The sequence below is a fragment of the Prionailurus bengalensis genome, chromosome B3 (genome assembly GCF_016509475.1).
Source record: "Prionailurus bengalensis isolate Pbe53 chromosome B3, Fcat_Pben_1.1_paternal_pri, whole genome shotgun sequence".
Lineage (NCBI taxonomy): Eukaryota > Metazoa > Chordata > Mammalia > Carnivora > Felidae > Prionailurus > Prionailurus bengalensis.
The window spans coordinates 84,311,374-84,335,868 of record NC_057355.1 but is presented as its reverse complement, the minus strand read 5'-3'; the positions used below and the strand labels follow the sequence as shown (position 1 = coordinate 84,335,868).

At 40.1% G+C, this 24,495-nt stretch overlaps 1 protein-coding gene and 1 pseudogene across 1 annotated transcript; one reads left to right on the top strand and one right to left on the bottom strand.

Annotated features, from left to right (window-relative positions):
* The first annotated feature begins 316 nt into the window (after positions 1-316).
* SPTSSA (serine palmitoyltransferase small subunit A) lies at positions 317-22,263 on the top strand. The gene is made up of 2 exons (XM_043555969.1): positions 317-478; positions 21,105-22,263. The coding sequence occupies exons 1-2, from the start codon at positions 376-378 to the stop codon at positions 21,206-21,208; spliced, it is 207 nt and encodes a 68-aa protein (XP_043411904.1). The 5' UTR covers positions 317-375; the 3' UTR covers positions 21,209-22,263.
* LOC122468986 lies at positions 9,297-9,719 on the bottom strand (annotated as a pseudogene).
* Positions 22,264-24,495: the final 2,232 nt, after the last annotated feature.

Sequence of the window (24,495 nt, the reverse complement as noted above, 5' to 3'; positions counted from 1 at the left end):
TCCCCGCCCACCAGCGGCCGGGCCAGGCGGGGCGGGGTAGGGCGCGGCCGGCGGCGCGCGGCGGGGCGCTCTCGCGGGGAGGGCTCTCCCGCTCGCGTGGGCGCGGCCCGGGGAGGAGAGGGGGAAACCAGGGAGGGAGCGGGGCGACGCGTGGCCACGGCTGGGCCAATGAGCGCCGGCCGGGCGGGGCTCGCCGCCGGCTGCCTGGGCGCGCGCGGGGCTGGGCGTGCCAGCGGGTGACGCGCCTGGCCGGCCGGGCCAATGGGCTCGCGGTGGCGGGCGGGCGGGCCTCGCGGCCGGGGGCTGTAGGACGCTAACCGGAGGCCGGCCGGACAGACTGACGTTCGGCTTCAACGAGGAAGGCGCGTGGCGGGGATGGCGCTGGCGCGGGCCTGGAAGCAAATGTCCTGGTTCTACTACCAGTATCTGCTGGTCACGGCGCTCTACATGCTGGAGCCCTGGGAGCGGACTGTGTTCAGTATCCTGCCCAGGCCGCGGGCGCGGGGGCCGGGGGGCGGGGGAGCGGAGCCGGGCGGCATCCTCCTGGGCCCAGGCGCCGGGGTGGGGGCGGAGAGGCGGCTGTGCGGGGACGGCGCGCGCGCGGACTCGCTTCTTCGCTGCGGGCGAGCGGGGCGGAGGTCTCGGGGCCCAAGGGCGGCGGGCGTGCGGCTGGGGAGGGTGGGGGGGCTACATCCCTTGATCCGGGGTCGCCGTTGAGTCGCTTTGCCGAGGTAGAAGCGGCTTTATTACTGGAGGAAATCCCCTAGGGCGATGTCTAACCTGGTGCGTCCTCGCCGGCACTTCGGCCGCGCCTTCCTTTGGTTTCGTCCCCTTTGCTTTGGGAGGCAGGGACCGTGGAAGTGGAGCAAATCGCTCCTGGCTTTGGACGCCTTTGACCTTTAACTGTCCCTGAGTTAGCTGACTTTGGTCCTAATGAGAATGCTAACCAGTTTATTAGACTTTTAAAATCATGTGAGTTTGTGTTTGTGACACCCCAATAGTTTTTTAAAAGCAGTTTGTTGTAGATTTTTGGTCTCCAGGATGGGGAGTTTAAAAAGTGTTTTATTCATTAAGTTGCCGTTTTCACAGTCGAGCCCAGAAAGGAATTTGTGGTTAGTTGTAAATAGTGTTTGAAACTGTGTTTTCATAGATAGCTAATAAATACTTGTTAAAGACTATTGAATGGTCACTTGGAGCCAAGCAACTGTGCTGAGCGTTTTGCCTGTATCTTAACCCATCTAACTTTCATAACAACCTCACTTAATAAGCAAAGTTGTGTAAATAGGCTTTCTGAAGCCTGTGATGTTTGTGTTTTCATTTGCAGAATATAGTAATAATGAGCTGTAACTTTTTTTTTGTTTTGTTTTAAATTTGGGGGCCAAATATAAAAAATATTTCACATAACCTGTACTTCATACGGGGTTTCTCTTTTTTTAATTGAAGTATAGTTAACACAACGCTTCACTAGTTTTATGTGTACAACAGAGTGATTTGACAACTCTGTATATTACACGGGCTCCTTTTCAATGTGGTTTAGTTTGGAGTAGCTTGAGAACAGCTTTGCAAATGCATTGTTGCATTCTGGTGGAGTGACTGAGATCATTTCCTTCCAAGCATTAATAAGTGTGCTTATTTGTGTTGAACTAGCAGAAGGTTGTACTCAGAGCTGTTTTTTGTTTCAACACTTTGGAGGACTTTTAAGCTGCTTACAAGAAAAATTATTTATTTTTATTATTGTTTCTTTCCAAAGCTTTCCAGCACTTAAGAACCATATTTTTGGATTTAAAGTCTGAATGTAAACTGTGCTCTGATTTCCTGCACCATTTATTTGTAGCTGCAGTTTAGTCTTACTCTAAGTTCTATAGGTTAGAGATCAAGTCACCCGTGTAAAAGGTATACTAAGTATAGAAGCACAGAGTTCTTGACTCAGTTAAAATCATCTTTTTTTATTTATTTTTTTATTTTAAAGTTTATGTATTTATTTACTTAATGTCTACATCCAACATGGGGCTTGAACTCACACCCTGAGATCAAGAGCCACATTCTCTTCCAACTGAGTCAGGTAGGTGCCCCTCAGTTAAAATCAGGGGCTCCTGGGTGGCTCAGTGGGTTGAGCGTCTGACTTCGCTCAGGTCATGATCTCACAGCTTGTGAGTTCGAGCCCTGCGTCAGGCTCTGTGCTGACAGCTCAGAGCCTGGAGCCTGCTTTAGATTCTGTGTCTCCCTCTCTCTCTGCTCCTAACCCACTCGCATTCTGTCTCTATCTATCTCAAAAATAAATAGACATTAAAGACATTTTTTTTAAAAAAAGAGCCACATTCTCTTCCAACTGAGTCAGCTAGTTTCCTTACTTAGATAATTTCAAAAACCCTCATATTCAACTGGGATTGACCTTCCAATTTACAACAACCATTAACTTCTAGCTATTTCATTTCGGAGAAATAGAGAAGCAAATTCAGATGTTTAAGGATGCCTCTAGAAAAATAGAAGTGCCCCTCAGTTAAAATCAATTTAAAAGTGAATTTAGGATTGCCTGAGTGGCTCAGTCGGTTAAGGGCCCCACTCTTGATTGCAGCTCAGATCCTGATCTCACTGGTTTGTTCGATTGAACCCCCGTGTTGAGCTCTATGTTGACAGTGGTGAGCCTCCTTGACATACTCTCTTTCTCTCTCTCTCAAAATAAACATTTAAAAAAAAGTGAATTTAAACAATGTTGCACTAAATCGACACTCTTTATAAGTAGGAGGTTGAATGTAGAGCTCACTGTCAGAGTCCATCAAAAGTTTTACTCTTAAAAGCTTTTGCTTGGATACATGCTACAGTGTCAATGGTATTAAGGTTTTCCTCTTATATTGCAATAGTAATAGTGTCCTGTAAATAAACCAGATGATGGCTCTTTGGGAGGGGGGTGGTGGCATAAATTATGAAATGAAATAAAGTGCGTCTGTAGATTTTTCCCTTTGAAGCTTTTGACTTCTCATTGGTTTTTGTGACCAAGTGTTTTGTTTTTAAAAAACTAGTGAGAACTGCAACAAACTAGCATCGGGGCTGTAGAACACTATGGCTTTAAATCTAAGATTAAAAAGGTATTATTTCAAAGTTCACATTATTGAATTAACGAAGGTGGAAATGTAATACTTTTGACATATGCCAGTCTTAAATTACTATCAGCTGTTGTGCTTCTATTCCAGTTGAACTTCTAGAGTTAAAGTCAGGCATTTAATTATTGTATATGATTTTGGAACATTGATTTGAAATTGAATCTTCATTCTAGGGCGGAGGAAGAAACTGAATGAGGAAGCTGGATTCCCCCCCAGTTATTAGGAGCTTTAATTACTGTGAAGTAGTTTGAATTTCTTAAGTTCATCAATAATTAGTAAGTTTCATATAGAACAGTTTTGTAGCCAGTTACATGGTTTTGAAAAAAGACATACTTTCTTAAAAATTGCATCGAATCCAGTCATTGCTGCTAGCAAACTACAATTTCATGTAAGAAATTTGTCTGGCTGTCTGAAAAATGGTCTCTGAGTTAGAAGTCCTAACTAAAGACTCTAGAAGAAGGTAATTGCACTAGTTTACATGTCACTGCTGTAATTCCTTTAATAAATTGAAGTTGTCCCTGTTTTAGGGAAACTGATAGCCTTCTATTAACTACTTCTGTACATTTTTCTAGAGGCATCCTTAAACATCTGAATTTGCTTCTCTATTTCTCCAAAATGAAATAGCTAGAAGTTAATGGTTGTTGTAAATTAGAAGGTCAATCCCAGTTGAATATGAGGGTTTTTGAAATTATCTAAGTAAGGAAATTGTTACAAAAAATAATTTTAAATATGTTTTTTAAGGAAATGCATCTGTGTCAAGTCAGGTCCACTGCAAATGGTTCTTGAAAGAATAAGGTTTAAAAATCCGTTTTGTAATTGTACCATACTAGGGCCCGTATCCTAAATTTTCTCTTACTTTAAAAAAAAAAAAATTAATGCTTATTTTTGAGAGAGAGACAGAACGTGAATAAGGGAGGGGCAGAAAGAGAATCCAAAGCAGGCTTCAGGCTCCGAGCTGTCAGTACAGAGCCCGACATGGGGCTCGAACCCACAAACCGTGAGACGGTGACCTGAGCCAAAGTCAGATGCTCAACTGACTGAGCCACCCAGGCGCACCCTAAATTTTCTCATCATCTGCTTTCTGTTACCATATTTGAAACGATAATTAGCTTTGTGTTTGTCAACCAGTACTTGAACATTTTCCATGTGCAGACATGGTATCTGTCCTGCACGAGAAGGGGACGTGACACCTGCTTAAAACAGAAGGTAACAATCAAGTGAATGGAATAAGGGCAGAGTAGTATTACAATGAATACTACAGCAGAGCCTGCAGACTGTAATTCATTGAGCTCCATCTCCAAGGTAGAAGTTTTAACATGTTTCAAAAGCCCCCTTCCCCTACTGGCAGCCATCAGTGGGAAAGGAAAACACCAGGTTTTGTAACTAAGGCAAGTTTTGTAACCAGTGAGGCACTCCCTGTAGTGTCTCAGTGAAAAACATTGTAACCATGCTGCTGAGAGATACGGAAAAATTAAAAATATCTTGTTAAAATAATTTGAAGAATAAGTAAAAGTTATTTAGCTTTTTTTTTTTAAGATAAAAAAGGACTTTATTCTGTAATCACTGAGCTATATTTGCCATCTTTCTATGACTTCTTATGTTTCCATGACATTTTACACTTGTATTTATTTTAGGCAATATGTGGGCAGTTTTTTGGTTTATGTTAGGAATTAGATTTACCCTGAAAGATAATCTGTGTTCCTTCAAGAAAAGAAATTTTCTAAACCACAGTGCTGGGCACATAGATAGTGCTTGAGAAACATTTGTTTGTATATTGATTTGTCATTTCAAAGGAATTGCAGAAGTACTTAGGAATGGTAAAAGAGACCTGATTTTAAAGCGGATTTGGGTAGCTTTGGAGCTTGGCTGTTGCTGGTGAAAAAAATTCAGTTCTTGGAGAGAATTCAAATTAAAAGAAGCAAAAAATACTATAGAGTGAAAGAACTTCTTTGTTTATTTTAAAAAATGTTAACAAAATTTACTTTGTTATATATATTCATTTGTAAAATATGTATGTTTGAATTCTGCATTTCACAAGAATTAAGTGCTTCCTAATTGCCAGATACTATTCTAGGTAATGGGGGTATGACTGAAAAAACAGATAAAAATATTTATTCTAATGCCACTAAATAAAAAATATAGGCTATTAAATTGTTATAGCTCTTCTAGAGAAAAACAAAACAGAAGAGGATAGGAAGTAGGAAGGAGTGTTTTTCAATTTTAGCTAGAGTGGTCAGGAAGGGCATTTGGAAAGATTTTTTTTTTTTACCTTTTTTTTTTAACGTTTATTTATTTATGAGACAGAGAGAGACAGAGCATGAACAGGGGAGGGTCAGAGAGAGAGGGAGACACAGAATCGGAAACAGGCTCCAGGCTCTGAGCTGTCAGCACAGAGCCTGACATGGGGCTCGAACTCAGGGACCATGAAATCATGACCTGAGCCGAAGTCGGACGCTTAACCGACTGAGCCACCCAGCATACCACCTGAGCCCCTGGAAAGATTTAAGCTGGCAGAGAATTCCAGGGGAATGAGCATTCTAGGCAGAAGGGACAGTAAGTATGAATGCCCCCAAACACCGGCATGTCTGTGTTTGACAGATAGCCAGGGGCCAGTGTGGCTGGGGCAGAGTGGAGGGTCGCATCAGTAGTCGGAGAGGAGGTCAGATGGTCAGATCCTGTAGTGTTGCCTAGGCACTGGATTAAGACTTCAGGAGATGAGGGGACGTGCTCATACCTTTTGAGCAGAGTCACTGAAATCTAGTAACAATTTTCTCATTGATATTTTAATATTTAATAAACTAGAGAAATAAGCCATAAAAACATACATTTCTCCCTGAGGCTCAAAGCTCTTTTCATTTTGAATGGAAAAAAATGCATCCTAGAACTGTTTTTTGGTCACTATTAATGTACTGAGTTCTATAAGTTTCCAAGAAAATGGACTATGTCTTCAAGGAAATTAGAGCCAAGCTTTAGGAAAAATTAGGATTTACACATGTTCTCAGATGGATCCACCCTGGGGTCATCGCAGTAGAGTGAGCTGGGCAAAAAGTCCTTGGGATGCAGGGCAGGAAGAACGTGGGGACTGAGAGTGCTCAGAGAACTTTCAGGGAGGTATTGGAGTGTTTTGGTTTTTCGTTTTTGTTTTTTCTCCCCCCAGATGGGAAGAGGGCGTGGCCTGGGATGCTGAGGTGTGCTGGGATAGTGAGTACACCAGGCTGACTGGCTGGAACAGGGATTCTTTAAGGCAGAAGAAGTGGCAAGTGAAGTTGAGAAAGCAGGTTAGGGCCATTTATTAATTTACCAGATACTTCTGGGTGCATACCTTGTACCAGATGCTGGCTTAGGTGCTTGTGATACATCTGAGCAAATGAGACAAAGATCCCTTCCTTGTGGAACGTTTATAATTGAATTACATAGTATGCTAGGTGGTAAGCATTGTGGAAGACAGAGAAGTAGGTCAGTGGGATAAATGTGCAGATGGGATGGAGTTGTTTCTAAAGAGGATATCAGGAGAGGCTTCCCTGAGCAGCATTTGCGTAAAAACATAAAGAAAGTGATGGAATTAGAGAGTAGAAATCTAAGGGAAGAACATAGCTGGCAGAGGGAATAGCCAGGGCAAGTCCCTGAGTCCAGAGCCTGCCTGGCACATATGAAGGCCATCACCGAGGCAGGTGTGGCTGGAGCAGAGTGACCACGGGGGAGAGGGCAGAGTCTGTGGAGATCCTGGCGGTCATGGTAAGGATTTTGGCTTTTAATCTTAGTTGAAAAGGATGCTCTTGGAAGGTTTTTGAGAGGAGTGATCCAGTCTAAGTTTGAAAAGGTTTACTTTAGCTACAGGGTTTGGGAAAGATTAAGGGCCATGAGGGGAGGCAAGGGTAGAAGCAAAAGTAGGTATTTTGGATTGGGGTAGGCTTTGCATGATAATGAAAAAGAGAGCATTAAAAATTTAAAGGTGTATGCTGTGTCAGTAGCAGCTAAGTTAATTTATTTTTGTAGATTTTTGCTGTATCCTCAAATGCTAACAGCTAGAATTGAGAAGAATTTTTCTTTGCATCTCAATATACTAAAGTATTTGAGAGTTTAGAAAATATGAATTTTTAAATTGTAAATAAAAATAGATCATACATCCTCATGGTTCAAAACTCAAAAGGCACCAAAAAGGTAGGTGGTAAAAGTCTTCTTTCCACCCAGCCACCTCAGGACAACCCATGTTACCAGTTTCCTGTGTGTCTCTCCTGAAGTATTCTGTGAAAACCTGGAAAATGCACTTAAGCTGTTTTTAATAGTGCCTGGTTTGGTAAAATCAAGGTTTTTATAAGCCAGGAGAGAGGTGTTTGAGGTGTATATTTTGCCTTGCCATTTTTGGAGTCACTAATAATTAAGTTAGTATTTTTTTCTGTGTATTTCCTGTGTAACATATTTTTGTAAATAAACACAACAAACAAAACAAAATTGACCAAGAAACAATGTATTTTGGCCAGGGGGGAGCTTTAGCTCAGTGTCTCTGTCTTTGGCAGAGCTTCCTCTGAGCTATTCAATAGAAGGTATTATCATTAAAACCCTAATTCACCAGAGTCTTCTACTAGAACTTTCTTCTTAATGAGTACCTCTTTTGAAGAAAATGTTTGTGTGTACAAAACCCTTTGATACTTTAAATAGAGTTCCAGTGAAAATCAGCATGTGGTTTGATGATTAGGCAAAAATATATTTTTTTAATGTTTATTTGTTTTTGAAAGAGAAAGAGCATGAGTGGGGGAGGGGCACAGTGGGAGAGGGGGACTGAGGATCCAAAGTAGGCTCTGTGCTGACTGCAGAGAGACCGATTCAGGGCTTGAGCTTATGAACGGAGAGATCATGGTCTGAGCAGAAGTCAGACACTTAACTGACTGAGCCACCTAGGCAAAATTGTTAATATCAGAGAAAGTTACTTCTAGAAAGATATTTAGTAAATCAGTTTAATGCCTTTTAGAAAGATTTATCAAGGTGTCTTCAAACAAAATGTGATTTAAGAATAATGTTGAAATAGCCCAAACATTGCCTTCAGACTTAAGGAGAAAAAGAATTTCTTCCCACTAGTCTTCAGTCTTTTACATTTCATGCCATTTTCTTTTTAGATTCCTTTTGTAGAAATGAATGCAGCTCTCTGTTACAAGGGAGGGCTGAAGAGGGGGAAGCAGAGGTAAGAATAGTTGTAACTGATAAATTAACGCTTCCAAGCCTCCACCCCAGTGGTATTTAGACTTTTTGTGTAGCCCCTACAAGAACAAAAAGTAATGGGTATTATCTTGTTCATTTAAGTTGACATTTGAAACATTTCATAGTAAATTTAAACAGTTACAGTGGATAATTCCTTGCTTTTCATATGTATTTTATTATTTTATGTGTATTAGAAAGTACAAGTAGGGGAGAGGGGCAGAGAGACAGAGAATCCTAAGCAAGCTCCATGCTCAGCATGAAGCCTGATGTGGGGCTTGATCCCATGACCCTGGGATCGTGACCTGAGTCAAAATCAAGAGTCAGACGCTCAACTGACTGAGCCACCCAGGTGCCCCTATGATTGTATATTTTTGTTAAAACCTTAAAACTGTATTTTTTCTTGTATAATTCATAGAAAATGTTTATTGCATAACCTATTTGGAAACACCAGTCCTTATTGTGAAGCTAATAGGCAAAATCAACCTCAATTTCTGTCAGAAAAAGCTCAGTGCCATTTTTCTGCTCAAGCAATTGTTACATAAACACTTTTACCCCTCTTGCCTTTTTAAAAAAATTTTATGACTTTATTTGACAACCAGTGCTTATTTCTCATCAATATTGACTGTAGATTAAAAAAATTTTTTTTCAATGTTTATTTATTTATTTATTAAAAAAAATTTTTTTAACGTTTATTTGTTTTTGAGACAGAGAGAGACAGAGCATGAACAGGGGAGGGGCAGAGAGAGAGTGAGACACAGAATCTGAAATGGGCACCAGGCTCTGAGCTGTCAGCACAGAGCCCGACGTGGGGCTTGGACTCACAGACCGTGAGATCATGACCTGAGCCGAAGTTGGACGCTTAACCGACTGAGCCACCCATGCGCCCCAATGTTTATTTATTTTTGAGACAATGTGAGAGACAGTGCAAGCAGCGGAGGGACAGACAGAGGGAGACACAGAATCTGAAGTGGGCTCCAGGCTCTGAGCTGTCAGCCCAGAGCCCGACGTGGGGCTCAAACTCATGAACCATGAGATCATGACCGGAGCTGAAGTCGGATGCTCAACTGACTGAGCCACTCAGGCGCCCCTGACTGTAGATTTTTGAAAGTGGTGACAGGTCCATAGATAACCAATGTATTAAAGCTTGTTTGGTGAATCTTCATCCTGATGTTTTCTGGACAACCACACATGGGTATGCCCTGGGCCATTCCTCATTCCTTTGACTCAGACGGCTTTGTGGAGCCTGGTGTCAGTGTGCACATCTGGACTTCCCGTCTCTTCATGGCAAATTTCCAGACTTTTGGCATGCTTCTTGAAGCCTACTCCATGGGTGTGCTTTTAAGTGCTGACATTGTATTATCTGGTCACTACCTCGTTGATGGCAGAAAGGCCCTTCTCACCATCCTTCTTTGTAGGAGCCATTCTGTCAGGCCCAGGCTGGGAAGCTGTCTCACTTCTGGATTGAAATTATTAAATGGATAGATCGATGAAGCTTGTAGCTGTGCCAGGAGTTTGTTACCGAGGTGAAATAAAGTACAACTCAAGGTAGTTACTATTCCTTTGTTTGCTGTCCCCAAAATTATTTTATACCCTGGGGAAATGCATAATTTTGGATTCAGGAAGTAAAGTGGTAGAAATGAAGTTGCAAGGGGGGATGGGAAGGAGAACTAGCAGATCATGATAATGCTCAGATCAGGCTTTAGGAGAGTCAGTGGCAGCTGAAGATCTGTAAACCCTTCCCTTTAACAGATCCTAACCTTCTGGAAAGTCTGCTTGTATCTCCAAGGCTCCTGTGCTTTAGTTCAAAGACAGCTGCTCTAGCCTGTTTTACCCTGCCTTGATGTTGGGTTGGCTAAGTGAAAATGTTAGAATATCCCTTATCTATACTCCTTTGGATATTACAATTTTTTCTTTAATAGCTCTCAGGAAAGATGGAAGATGATGAAAACTGTATTACACAAGAAGTGTGTGTGTGTGTGTGTGTGTGTGTGTGTGTGTGTGTGTATGTACACTTATGACCCTGAGATTGAGTTACATGCTCTACAGACTGAGCCAGATAGGCATCCCATCCACTACAAATTTTTAAAGACTTTGTGACCCACCCCCTAGGCTTTAACATTTATGGTACTTGGGAGCAAAGATAAGATGGATTCTTTTGTTAAAAAACAAACAAACAAAAAAAACCCCAAGCTCAAATTTAATAATTAAAACTATATGTTCCAGAAGATCTACTTAATAGAGCATATATACTTTTCATAAACTGGAATGCTTAAAAAATAGTAGTTATGAAATGATAGAAAGATAGTATTTACGATCAATAGCTATGAAAAGTAGAATTACTTTTCTAATTCTCAGTTGGTTGAGCGTCTGACCGGCTCAGGTCATGATCTCACTGCTTATGAGTTTGAGCCCCGAGTGGGGCTCTGTGCTGACAGCTCAGAGCCTGGAGCCTGCTTCAGAGTCTGTGTCTCCCTCTGTCTCTGCCCCTCCTCCACTTATGCTCTGTCTCTCTGTCCTTCTCTCAAAATAAATAAAACATTAAAAAAAAAAAAAAGAATTACTAACAAAAAAGTTTTGGCCATCACATGTGTTCCTGAAAAAATCCCCAAGTTATAGGGTTTATGGGAAAATAGCACTAGAGCACTCAAAATCTATACAACTTAGTAAGCAAGCACTAACTAAAACAATAATTGACATCTTGGGGGGATAACTTGGATAGCCCAGGCAGGCACCCTGGGGGCTGCCTCAGAGGACATTAAAAATGCATGGGCAGAATTGACTGGAAATGCTAAGTAGTGTAGATGGTGTGGGCTGCCATTGAAGAGGTACAGGAAGGAGTTCAACCTGCCACTAGCTAAGAATTGTGCTAGCCTGGAGGTGTGCTTTTCTGGAGAGGGAGCCTAGGTGCAGATACTAACTTTTAATTTTCTTTTTTTTTTCTTTAATTTTTTTTAACGTTTATTTATTTTTGAGACAGAGAGAGACAGAGCATGAACGGGGGGAGGGTCAGAGAGAGGGAGACACAGAATCTGAAACAGGCTCCAGGCTCTGAGCTGTCAGCACAGAGCCCGACGCGGGGCTCGAACTCACGGACCGCGAGATCATGACCTGAGCCGAAGTTGGCCACTTAACCAACTGAGCCACCCAGGCGCCCCACTTTTAATTTTCTTAAAATAGGGCTGAAAGGATTCTTGCCTGTGCAGCATCTAAGCTAAAGGATGTTTCTTACTGAAGGTTATAATTCTTCTCCCACTTTATCTGGCTCCCCTAATTTATGAAGAATCCCGTATGAAACAGTACAGCTCCTATGTTATGCTACTCATGTGTGAGCTACCTGACATTCCAGGAATGTATCACAGCAGAACAGATTATATTTCAGAGCAGGCTGGGGGTTTTGTCCCCTTGATCCTGGGACTTCAAATCTGCATGAAATTAGAAGCTTTAATTACAAAGGTGCACAATGATACACAGCCTGGGTGTCTCTGGGCTCAGAGCTGCAAACCATTTCCAGGACTTCAGAGTTGAACATGATCATTGGTGGTTTCAGCAGCATGTTTTTTTGTTTCTTTAGTTTGTCATCAAGTTGTAGTTTCTAAAGTCAATTTCCATCCTTTGATGTAATCATACTACGCAAAGTTTAGAGAATGTGCTTTGCTTGCTAAATATTTAAAAAAAAAATTTTTTTTGACGTTTATTTTTTTAAAATTTTTTTAAAAATATTTTTTCAACGTTTATTTATTTTTGGGACAGAGAGAGAGAGAGCATGAATGGGGGAGGGGCAGAGAGAGAGGGAGACACAGAATCGGAAACAGGCTCCAGGCTCTGAGCCATCAGCCCAGAGCCTGACGCGGGGCTCGAACTCACGGAGTGCGAGATCGTGACCTGGCTGAAGTCGGACGCTCAACCGGCTGCACCACCCAGGCGCCCCTTTGACATTTATTTTTGAGAGAGAGAGAGAGAGAGAGAGACCGACCATGAGTGGGGGAGGGGCAGAGAGAGAGGGAAACACAAAATCTGAAGCAGGCTCCAGGCTCTGAGCTGTCAGCACAGAGCCTGATTCGGGGCTTGAACTCACAAACCGGAAGATCTTGACCTGAACCGAAGTGGCATGCTTAACCGATTGAGCCACCAAGGCGCCCTGCTAAATACTAACTTCTGATGCTATTGTGATGTCCTTTAAAATGACCCATGGATATCAAATTGACTAACATACACAGGACTGTAACAGTATCAGTATCTTATACTTGGTTTTATTTTAAGTTAACCAGAAAAGTATCAAGAGATAGTTGATCTATTTGGTAAAAATGCACTTTCTTAACATTTCTCTTGGTGATGATCTCCAGGTGTTTTTTTTTTTTTTTAATTTTGATTTGAATATAGTTAATATACAGTGCTATATGAGTTTTGGGTGTGCAATATAGTGAACCAGTAATTCTGAACATTACTCATTACTCATCATGATAAGTGTGCTCTTAATCCCCATCACCTATTTCACTGATCTTCCTACCCAACTCCCCTCTGCTGACCAGCAGTTTGTTCTCTCCAATTAAGAGTCTGTTTTTGGTTTGTTTCTCTCTCCTTGTTTGTTTCTCTCCTTTGCTTGTTTGTTTGTTTTGTTTCTTAAATTATACATATGAATGAAATTATATGGTATTTGTCTTTCTCTGATTGGCTTGTCTCTCTTAGCGTTATACTCTCTAGCTCTATCCATGTTGCAAATGTCAAGAATCAGTGCATTGAAATTATTTAGATTTGTGAAGAGGTATGAGTTGTACCTGCTGGAACAGAGGTCCCTGGCCTTTTCCCAATGAGAAACTACCTTTGATTTCTCCACAGTCTTGTGAATAGGTTACTAAGGTAGGCGGTGATAGTGTGGTTACTGGCTGGGACGGAAAGTGTTAGTTGCTGTGGTCTTGCTTCTGATGTACTGTACTTATCTTCAAAGCATTTCCTCTCTTTGTTATCAGGATTTTTTTAATTTTAATTTTTTTTTTTATTGTAAGTCTCTGGGAAGAGTGTTGGGTATGGCCCTTATATGAGCAAAAGAAATCTTTTTTTTCCTATCTAGCTGGAAACTTATCAGCTGATGATTAGTTGGGGTTTCCTGTTAAAGAACAGCAAACAACATACAGATATATGGTTTCACATCTATTTGCTTTTAAATCCACTGAACCCATAAAACATTTATGTTATATCCAGGTTATAAATAACCTGATTGTTCATTCAGTCCTTGAACAAACATTTATCTTCAGCGCCTGCACATATCCTGGCACATTATCTGCTCAGTTCTTGAATGATTTATGAAGCACCTGCTTTATCTAGCAATGCATTACAGCTGCAAGCCAAGGGGCGGCTGAGCCAATGTACTCTGGCCCTTAAGCACTTAAAATTCAGTGGTAGAGGCAGTTACAAACACACACATTTTTTTTTTTTTTTTTAGTTTTTGAGGTTTTTTTTTTATATTCCATATTTTGCTAGCTTTATACTTCTCGAATCATATAGCCCCCCTCTAGAATGTCAACCCAGTTAATTAGTTTACTGCTACTGGTATGTATATCTTTCAGACAACAGTAAGGGTTTTCTTAGATTATTCTGTCATTTTGAGTATTGCCTTCCAATGTGTGCGTGTTATAAAACATTGATTATTTACATTTTTTCTCTGTGTGTATGTGAAACAAGATTACATCAGGGGTGGATGAGAGTTGCCTGAGTGCCCTCTCCATGCAGGTGGTATCCTAAGATGTTAATGCAGGAAGTGGCCTCTTTTTATGGAGAAGAAACTGTTCCAGAGGGATTGTGATGTCTGAGAATTGTACTGTAAATTAATAACAAATTGGTAGCAGGGTGACCTTGGGAAGTTCCCAAACATTGTATAAGTCATGATGTTAAATGCCTATGGCCTCAAACAATAGGATTTTTTTTTTTTTAATTTTTAAAATGTTTGAGAGAGAGAGACAGCGCAAATTGGGGAGGGGCAAAAAGGGAGGGAGACACAGAATCTGAAGCAGGCTCCAGGCTCTGAGCTTTCAGCACAGAGCCTGATGCGGGGCTCGAACCCACAAATGTGAGATCATGACCTGAGCTGAAGTCAGATATGCATAGAAGAATTTAAAGTTTTGACACTTTAGTGTTCACAAATAGAGTTTAAGTTTCAGATTCTTAGAGTAGTTAACTCACTGAGTCACCCAGGTGCCCCTCAAATAATAATTTTAATAAGGATTGTATTGCCTTTTGTTGCAGAATAGATTTGATTCAAAATTCTCACATGAACCCTGAAAGGTAGGTGATGTGTGTCCTTATTTTATAGATAAGGAGACTGGTGATCACAGAGTTTTTGACACAATCAGGAATTAGCAGCGTTACAGCTCAAACCTAGGTTTTCTCCAGTGTCATGGTGTTTCCAGAACTCATTTCTTGTGCTTCACAGTGTATGGAGTGTATGGAGTATACTTTAAACTTTGCGAGGTGTATTCAAGAATGTGATGGATTGAGAAATCTGATCAAATGCCAGATAGCAAATTATAGGTAGTATACTCTCTGTGAGGAAACTTCTAAGGAGATGAACATCACACATTCCCTAACCTTGCAAATGTCACAATAAAACCAGTACTCAGTAAAACTACCATTTTAAATGGTGTCAAGCATAATCTCAGGGAATGTTCAACTCAGTTACACTGGAGCTGTTTCAACTACATTGCTTAAATTGGCATTTGTAGAAAGCTACTCATAAAAGGGGCATTCTTTCTGCATTTTTTGCAAGGTGATTATTAAGGGTCGTAAAAGTTCCTCATGGACCCATTGTCTACTTATTCACCTAGTGTGAGTTGTGTAGTCATGGTTTAGTTAAGTTGGTTTTAAATATTTTCTTATGTTTGAGAGCTTTAAGATAATTTTTGGGAATAATTTTGACATTTAATGGCACAGAAAACTTACTGTTAAAGCTTATTTAGTTGCTGTGATTCTGGAAATAATTAGAAAAAGGATCAGAATATAGAAACATTTGGGGGGAGACACAGGATAAAAGTTAAATTTAATAAGTGGCTATGAGTGAAAGGTTAGGTTTTTTTTTTTTTTTATTAAATAATTCTTTGAGCAGTTTATAAATTGGCATTTTTGCATCTAGGCTCAAGTGACTTTCAGTACTTTTCTGTTTATCATGGCCAGAATTGAGAATTGTTGATTTCTGAGAGCTAAGACTTTCTATTTCCTAGTGACAAAGTAGGCCCAATGATGTCTAACTCAAATTTTGTAAGGGAGGAGAATCCTTCACACAGAACAGTTTTTAGTCTAGTACTGTATGTAGCTTCATTTTCCTTTACAGTTCTTATTAAAAAAGTTATTGACTATTCAGGCATACAAAAACTCCATAAAGAATAATATAGTGAATGTGCATTTACTACCAACTAGGTGAAGAAAAACATTACTAATACATTTGAAGCTCCATTTATACCCCTTCTAAGTTGTTTCTCCTTCCTTCCTCTCCCCATTTCACCTTACCACGTAGCCATCCTGAATTTAGCATATATAATCATTATTTATTTCCTATTGCTTTTATTCCATATGTATATGCATCACAGCATAATGCTATATTCATGAATTCTAGTATCTTATATTTTAATCAGGCAAAAAAAAAACCTTTTCAAGTTTGGTAAGTTCTTATTTCACTGGCAAGACATAACATTTTTTAATGTTTATTTTTGTGAGAGAGAGAGAGAGAGAGTGCGCGCGCGCGCGCGCGGGCGCGAGCACGAGTGGGGGAGAGGCAGAGAGGGAGACAGGATCTGAGCAGGCTCCTCACTGTCAGCTCAGAGCCCGATATGGGGCTTGAACTTGCAAAATGTGAGATCGTGACCTGAGCCGAAGTTGGACTCTTAACTGACTAAACCACCCAGGTGCCCCGCAAAACATATATGCATGGAAGAATTTAGAGTTTTGACACTTTAGTGTTCACAAATAGAGTTTAAGTTTCAGATTCTTAGAGTAGTTACCTGTTAAGGTAATTTGTGCGTGCTTCTTAACTGATATATTCTCTATACTAAATTAAATAATTATAATTAAATTTATAATATAAAGAGTATGTAATATAATCATTCAAATGACTGTTTTTAGTAATCATTTCCTACTTGATTGAATTTGAGCCAGTGACCTGAAGATCTTTACCATTTCCTTTACTTGGTATGTACACTTAAATAAAAGTTGTAAAAATCTAAAAAAGCATTTTGAAAATACAGTATTGCCTAGAAATGGACTTTTATTTTTTCTGTAGTCACTATAAAGTTTTTCACCACAGTAATATGTGGAATATGTAGAAAGCACTGCAGTGAATCTAGAATCAATGTTTCTTGAGCAATTTCATTATTCATCAAATATTTATTGAGTGTGTGTTACGTTAGATGTTGGAGATACAAAAATAATAAGACATTGTTCCTGTGCTCAAGGAGTTGATAATATGGATGAGATAAATACATTAAAAAAAATAGGTAGTGTCAAGTGATAAGTGTTGAATTATATGAATAAAGAGCTTTATGAGCACTAGGGCCAGGAGGTTGGGAGTAAGAATGGGAAAAATATGAATGCTAGAGAAAGCCTCATAGGAGAGAGGGTAACTACCCAAGCTCTAAGAATGATTGGGTTTTACCAGAAGGAGTAGGATTTTTCATATATACGAGGGTATTCATAGTGGTTAAGAACACAGATTTTTGGAGTGTGACTGATTTGGTTTGGAATTGGTTCCATTGCTTCCTCTGATTTTGAGATTCAGGTTCAGATTGAGGTTCAGATTACTTGAACTTGCTGGAGGATTTAACACAGTGTTGGGTGCACACTAGACATTCACGGAATAAAAGCTGCTATTACCACACTATTATCCTGACTCCTGTTATTATTAAACCATAAGCAGAAGCAGAGCAGTATGAAAATATACAGCATTGTTTTCTGAGACTCACGTAATATGGCTGTGAGTAGGATATGTTTGTCGGGGGAATTATTTGGAGTGTTGGAAGGCACAAGGGAAAAGTAGTATAGTAGGTGGTTCTGTTGGTCTTCACCTCAACCCCCTCTACTGGCTGATGTGTCTCTCCTCTTTTGTCTTCTACCTGTCCCATTCTTCAGAGTATTGGCCTTTGCCAAGGCAGCTGTCTTATCCAGGTGGGTTTTTCTCACCCAGTTCTGCAGCCAATGATTGACAGATAAAGGGACAGAAAAAGTCAGGCCTCTTGCCTCAAAGCAAAACATGTGGTCCAATTCATGCTCCAGAGCATCCTGTGGGAGCTGAGCCCCTGAACCTACTTAGCTTTTTCTCCCTGCTCTGTTTTGCTCTACTCACCCCTTTATGCTAAAACTCCCTCAAGAATAACTTGTACAAGAATCTCTGTCCCAATCTCTCAACTTCTGTCTACTTCTATGGACTCCAACCTAAGACAGATACTTTGGACTAGATTGGAAAGGTCCTTGGATGTTTCGGCTTACAATTACGCATGCTGTCCTGTAACACCGGGAAGCCTATCTGCGCTGACAGCAGAGAGCCCGACAGTGGCTCAAACTCACGAACTGTGAGATCATGACCTAAGTTGAAGTCCGATGCTTAACTGACTAAGCTACCCAGGAGCCCCTGGAAGCCTAATGTATTTTGAAAGGATCACTTGAGTAAAGAGTGGCATGGAAAGTGGCTAACAGCCTAGAATCAGAGCTTTGGCATGATTAAGGAATGATAAATACCTCAGTCATTTATTATCGATTAGGGTAAGGGAACATGAGATATAAAAGTCATTTGTAGGGGTTGGGAAGAACTGAGAAGTCTTAGATAATTTGAATCTGGGGAGGAGGAATCAAATTTCTGGATTTAGTGACTAGGAAAATTGTTAATAATTATGTCAACTATTTCAAATAGTTAAAAAAAAATAAGACAGACTCCTAGAAAGAGGTAGTTTTGGAGAAAGTTATTGAGTTCAGTTTTGGCTCTGTTGAACTTAGGAAGTACCTCAGAAGTTTCATAGGTGAAAATGTTTAGCAAGTTGTAGGAAATCCCTGTCTGCAGTACAGAAGGTGGGTTCAGGTCAGCAACATTAAGGTGATTGTTCAGGCCATAAGAGTTTGTAGGGTCCAAGACAAAACATTAGGGATTCTATTTTGTCATTAAGAATGTTTTCAGCTACAAGTATAACAGACATTTTACAACTTGTTCAAGAGTAAAGAGACTTTATTGGCTTCTATATTTAAAAATCCACTGGTGAGGTAAGCTTCAGGTGTTTTGATGAGGTTTCTGGCTCCATTTTCCTGTGATTATTTTTGTTGCAATAATAATGTGGCAGCTTTGTTCTGAGTTGTGCTTTCCTCATGGAGGCAAAGTGACTCCAGTGATTCCAGGATTCCATCAACAAACTGCATATTCCATAAGGCGAGAGAGAGAATGAATCTGTGTTCCTTAATTCCTGGTAGAAGTCCTAAACTTTGAGCTGGCTGATCAGTTTTGAGAGTGGGAATTATTACAAAGATAATTTCTTCTTTTAATGTTTATTTATTTTGAGAGAGTGCGTGTGAGTGTGAGCCCATGTGAGTGGGGTAGGGGCAGGGAGAGGGAGAATCCCAAGCAGGCTCCTTGCTATCAGCACAGAGCCTATGCGGAGCTTGATCCCATGAACCATGAGATTGTGACCTGAGCCGAAATCAAGAGTCTGACGGCCAAGCAGTTGAGCCACCCAAGCGCCCCAAAGCGATGGGTTTTCTAGTTGGTTAAGATCAGTCGGGGCTGGAGATGGGAAAGGTTAGGCCCACCCAGAGAATGTGACTGCCATTCTAAGAGTAGTGGAGTGTGTGTTTGGGAGAAAAGCACAAAATTCACTCTAATTATCTTACATATGAGGGACAGATAGGGAAAAAGAGCCAGTGACACAGGAAAATGGTGAGAGAAATGGGAGGAGAGTCCTGGAGAAAAGCACCTTCTTAGCTCAGAGTGGGAAGAGTTTTGAAGAGGAAGGACTTAAATTGTCCATTCAAATAGCCATTGGATTTGATAGGTGACCATTGGGGACCTGAGAACTGTGTCTGTAGCCTGCAGGGGTAGAATTTATATGGTTGTGTGGGTGATGGGTAATGATATGAAAGCAATAAGCATTTTTTTTTTTTATTTTAAGAAATTAAAGGGTATATAGAAAGTGGTAGCTTAAGAAAGAACTGGATTAAGAGAGGCTAAGAAATAAACTAAAAAAATGATTATGGGAGACTTTCATCCATGTTTACTGGATGAGGAGAATGAATTTAGGGTTTGAGTTGGATAGCTTCAGTTTGTGCTCTGGCTCAAAAGACAGTTAAAAAAAATTTTTTTTTAAGGTTTATTCAATTTTAGACTGAGCACGAGTGGGGGAGGGGCAGAGAGAGGGAGACACAGAATCTGAAGAAGGCTCCAGGCTCTTAGCTATCAGCACAGAGTCCAATGTGGGGCTCGAACTCACAAACCATGAGATCATGACCTGAGCTGAAGTTGGACACTTAATTGACTGAGCCACCAGGCACCCCAAAAGACAGCTTTTTGTAGGGCCCCTTGTTTTGTCAGGCTCTGATGAATAACAGTCATGATAAACATTTCACAAGAAAGCTGTTAGAGCAAGCAAGATAATATATAAAAGAGGTTTGTCAACTGAACTGTTATACAAATATTAGTTGGTAGGTAAGCACGTTGTTTATTTAAACCCTATCTTCTTGTGCAAGAATGTAAGGTATTATAGAACTACTATTATGTAGAACTGAAAGGTATGAAAGACAAGAGTGGGGGCAGGGGAGAGAGAGAATATGAATGAATGAATTCATAAAATGTGGTCCCAATTCAGAAGCAGTTATTCCTTTTAACATGGTTACATGACAGCAAAGCAAAAAGCCCTTAGATTTGACATAATTTCTGTTAGCAGTATTTTGTGTGGCCCAAGAGGAGGGCCCCTCGTTGTTTTGAACATATACGTTTCAGTTCCTTTGGAATGAGGACAAAGGAACACAAAACAGATGTTTATTGTTTTGGTTATCAAGATGACTTTTAGGGGCGCCTGGGTGGCGCAGTCGGTTAAGCGTCCGACTTCAGCCAGGTCACGATCTCGCGGTCCGTGAGTTCGAGCCCCGCGTCAGGCTCTGGGCTGATGGCTCGGAGCCTGGAGCCTGTTTCCGATTCTGTCTCTCCCTCTCTCTCTGTCCCTCCCCCATTCATGCTCTGTCTCTCTCTATCCCAAAAATAAATAAAAAACGTTGAAAAAAAAAAAATAAAAAAAAAAAAAAAAAAAGATGACTTTTATTGGATGTTGCGAAGTTTAGTGATAATGATAAATGTTTAACAGTAGCTGGTTCTGTCACCTTATGTGTCATTAGGTATATATGATTGATCTTAGCTGAGGCTCTAAAGCCAGCACTTTTAACCAAATAGTCTAGATAGTTCTAAAATTCTTGGATCAGACATTCTTATTATTAAAGTTGGTAGACCTTTTGAAGTCATGAAATGCAATTTTATTCCTATACATTTCTGTTTCTTAGGTTGAACAGCGTCACTTTCTGCTTCAGTTGAAGCAGTCTGATGTTTTGAAGCATAAATAGGGGGAATAACAGTACCTGTCTTGGAAGGTGATAGTGAAGATTAAGTGAGCTACAAAACTTAGAATAGTGCCAGGTGCGTTAATATTAGTGGCTAGAATGGTTAGTTCTTGACATATATGAGAAAGCACTAAGTGAGTGAATGGGTACTTCAACATAAAACAGTTGAAAAAACTTTGGGGATTTACTTTTGAATAAATTAAGAAAAAGTAAATTGTTTCCTTAACTATGACTCAGATTCCATGCTGGTTTCCATCGTGGGGATGGCCCTGTACACAGGATATGTCTTTATGCCTCAGCACATCATGGCGATATTGCACTACTTTGAAATTGTACAATGACCAAGACGTGACCAGAATTGAGCGGTTCCTTGGGGAAGATCCACCTTCTGAAGTTGGGACGAAACTTCATCAGATGTCCTAAGAAACTCTACTAGATGTCAACATAACTAACCCTATGAATATAAAGACTAAAATTCATGAGTAGAACAGGAAAATAATCCTGACTCATGTGTTGTGTTCTTTATTTTTAATTTTAAAAGAGGCTCTTGTATAGTAGTTTTTGTGTATTTTAACATTGTAGTCATTTGTACTTTGATATCAGTATTTTCTTAACCTTTGTGACTGTTTCAATATTACCCCGTGGAAGCTTTTCTTAATGTAACTTTGAGTACATTTTAATTGCCTTCTATTTCTAAAACCCAAAGTCATTAGTTGGGCTTTACTGTTCTTGCTATTGTATGGCACATACATCTGCCTGGATATATTTCTACTCTTGACCAAAGTTTTGTAAGAAACAATACAAGATTTGGGGCAGGGGGATGGGGAGGGAGGATATTTTATTGAGAACTATTTACAAAAGACTTAATCTGTAAGTTTGAACTCAGGAGTACAGTTTTAGCTATCTAGACTCTACTCTTAACAGCTTTTGCTTTAAAACTATTAAAGTATTTCTTAATAATGAAAAAGAAAGATCTTGCTAAAGTTAAAATAAGGAACATTTCACCTTTTAAATATTTAATTTTTATGTGGACTCATTTCCAGAAAACTTTGGTGATGATTCTTGTGACAAAAGCATTAAATAGCATTAATAGCATTATTATGTAATGCTTATATACCATAGAGTTTTTAGTAGAAAGTAAATCAGTTTCCTCTGAGGGTTATTATTAACAATGTACTTGCTTAAATTTAGTTTCATGATTGTACTGGGTGCTGCAAATGCATTTGCACATTGCAATAAGATATGATGAGATGAATTGTTAAAAACTAGCAAAAAGAAATGTCAACTTGGTTAAAATCCTTTCACTCTTTGTATTTTTTTTTAAGATTTTTATTCCTTAAATGTAAAATGACTACCTAATTTTTTGATGTAACTCATTAAATTCAAAGAAAAATCAGCTGATGTAGCGGTATATTTTTCTCCAGTTGTTAAATATTGATCTAGTACTTACATTTTTCTGAATTGATTGTGGTGGACAAGTAAGCAGTAAGTATATCTTAAAATGTTTCTCAACATAAAAGTAATGCTAATTAGGAATAGACATTTTAACATGCCTCCCATAATAGTTTCACTATTTAAAAAAATGTAAGTATTTTTGGCTCTCAGTTTTAAAGACTAGACTTTTGAAGTGTTTTCTAGCCTAGAGGTATGGAGTTTAGTGTCTTCAAAGAGTCCATTTATATCGTGACTGTTAAATAGGGATGGTGAAGATAATATGTAATTATTTAGTTTCAGTATTCATACTGTCTCAAATTGATGAATATGAGGATTTAACTTTGGATTTGTTCAATTAATGCTCAAATTTGGCTTTCCCCTGTTGATGCCTCGTAGAGAACCATTGACAAGGGGATGTCTAATATCTGTATCTCTGGTGAGTTGAAGACAGGGAAAGTTGAAAATCACTAGTTTAGATGGGTATACAGATGACTTATCCCAGCCCTCTACTCAGAAATCTTTAATTCATCCTTGCTCTTCTCCAAAATCCATTAAATTGCTGTTGTGTAGCTGGTGATTGTTACGATTTACATGACTACACTGGCCTGTGAGATAGATGGAAGAGAAGTTTAGCTTTACAGAGAGGATCTTGAGGAGAGCCAGAAAGAGAAATAGGAATGGGTCCATTGAGAGGTAATCAGAGCAGCATTCTCTCCACCAACTGAAGCAAGTCTGGTCTATTTGTTAGTAAATAATGAATTGGGAAATCATTCTACTTTATCTGTTTACAAGAAGGTACTTATTAGACAGTGCGCCATGAGTTTATTACATTTCTGTATGTCTTCCAGACAGAGGTACTGAATATTTTTTCTGGAATATTTTTCAAGGACGCTTGTATGATAGGGAAAAGATAGAACAGAGATAATGTCTCCCTCTGGAACAAAGGAAAAATTACAGCCTTAGAAGGTAGTGTCTCTGGAGCAAAGGACACTATGAAAGATTTGGGTTCCCTATGCTCAGGGTTCCTCCCTATCACACACCCCTCTGCATGTATACGTATCACCTGGCTTTTCCTTTCATTGTCCTGTTGGAATTGGAACTTGGGAGCCAGAGCAAGACAGTGATACTTTGGCTATTGCTGTGAGTAATAAAGTCTTTTGTATCCAACCCTAGAATCTCAAGTCTTCTGCCAGGACCCACAAAACCGTGCCATACTAACTTGTTAGCTTGCAAGTAGGGTAAAGTCTCAGACGCTTCAGAGTTCTTGAGTTTTGGAGATGAATATGGGAGGCCCACAGAGACATGGTCTTCCAGAAGAGGAAGGGTAATGGCCCCACAGGCCAGACTGAAGGTTGAGACAATTCCCTGTGATCCAGTAATAAATGCTCTTTCCCAAGTATTGGGTGGGTTATGGGAATAAGGGTCCCCCGCTATCCTGCTTGTTAATTAATGATTAGAGGCTGAGCAGTGAGAGGTAGGATTGAAAGAAGCTGCCTAAAGGGTGCGTTAGTGGTTGGTCACTCTCCTCTGGGCAGGTTGAAGAAGGAATCTTAGGATAATTGGACAACTCTAAAGTCAGTGTGGCTGTGGCTGCTAAGCAAAAGAATCTCAAAAATTGATGGCATCAGCAGTGAGAGGCATGTTATTTATTTATTTAAAAATTAAAATCTTTATTTTTGAGAGAGAGGAACAGAGAGAGAGGGAGGCACAGAATCCAAAGCAGGCTCTAGGCTCTGAGCTATCAGCACAGAGCCCAATGTGGGGCTTGAACCCACAAACCACGAGATCATGACCTGAGCTGAAGTCTGATGCTGAACCGACTGAACCACCCAGGTGCCCGAGAGGCATGTTATTTAATATAGACCCGCAAACTTTAGATGTTCATTCATGTGAGCCATGAATGAGCAGCTACTGAAATTGAATGCAAAGCCTTGCTCATTGGCTTAGAGCTGCTCTTGCTCTGTGTGCCCTTCTCCCTTCACTTCTACCCTGACTTCAGTTTCATTAAGGAGAAAGATGATTAAGGCTAGTTGGTCAGGTTATTCATGAGAACCATCTGTTGTATTCTCTCAATGAGAGAAGGCTGGGTTAGTAGAGAAATATGGTGACATGGACCAGGGTGGTGGCACTGGAGGTAGAAACCACAGGATGTGGTGACTGATTAGATACAAAAGTTGATGAGAAGGAAAGCATT

Coding starts and splice junctions, on each gene's coding strand:
- SPTSSA (XM_043555969.1), top strand. CDS start 376: ATGGCGCTGGCGCGGGCCTGGAAGCAAATGTCCTGGTTCTACTACCAG. Junction 479..21,104: donor CTGGGAGCGGACTGTGTTCA/GTATCCTGCCCA, acceptor ACTATGACTCAG/ATTCCATGCTGGTTTCCATC.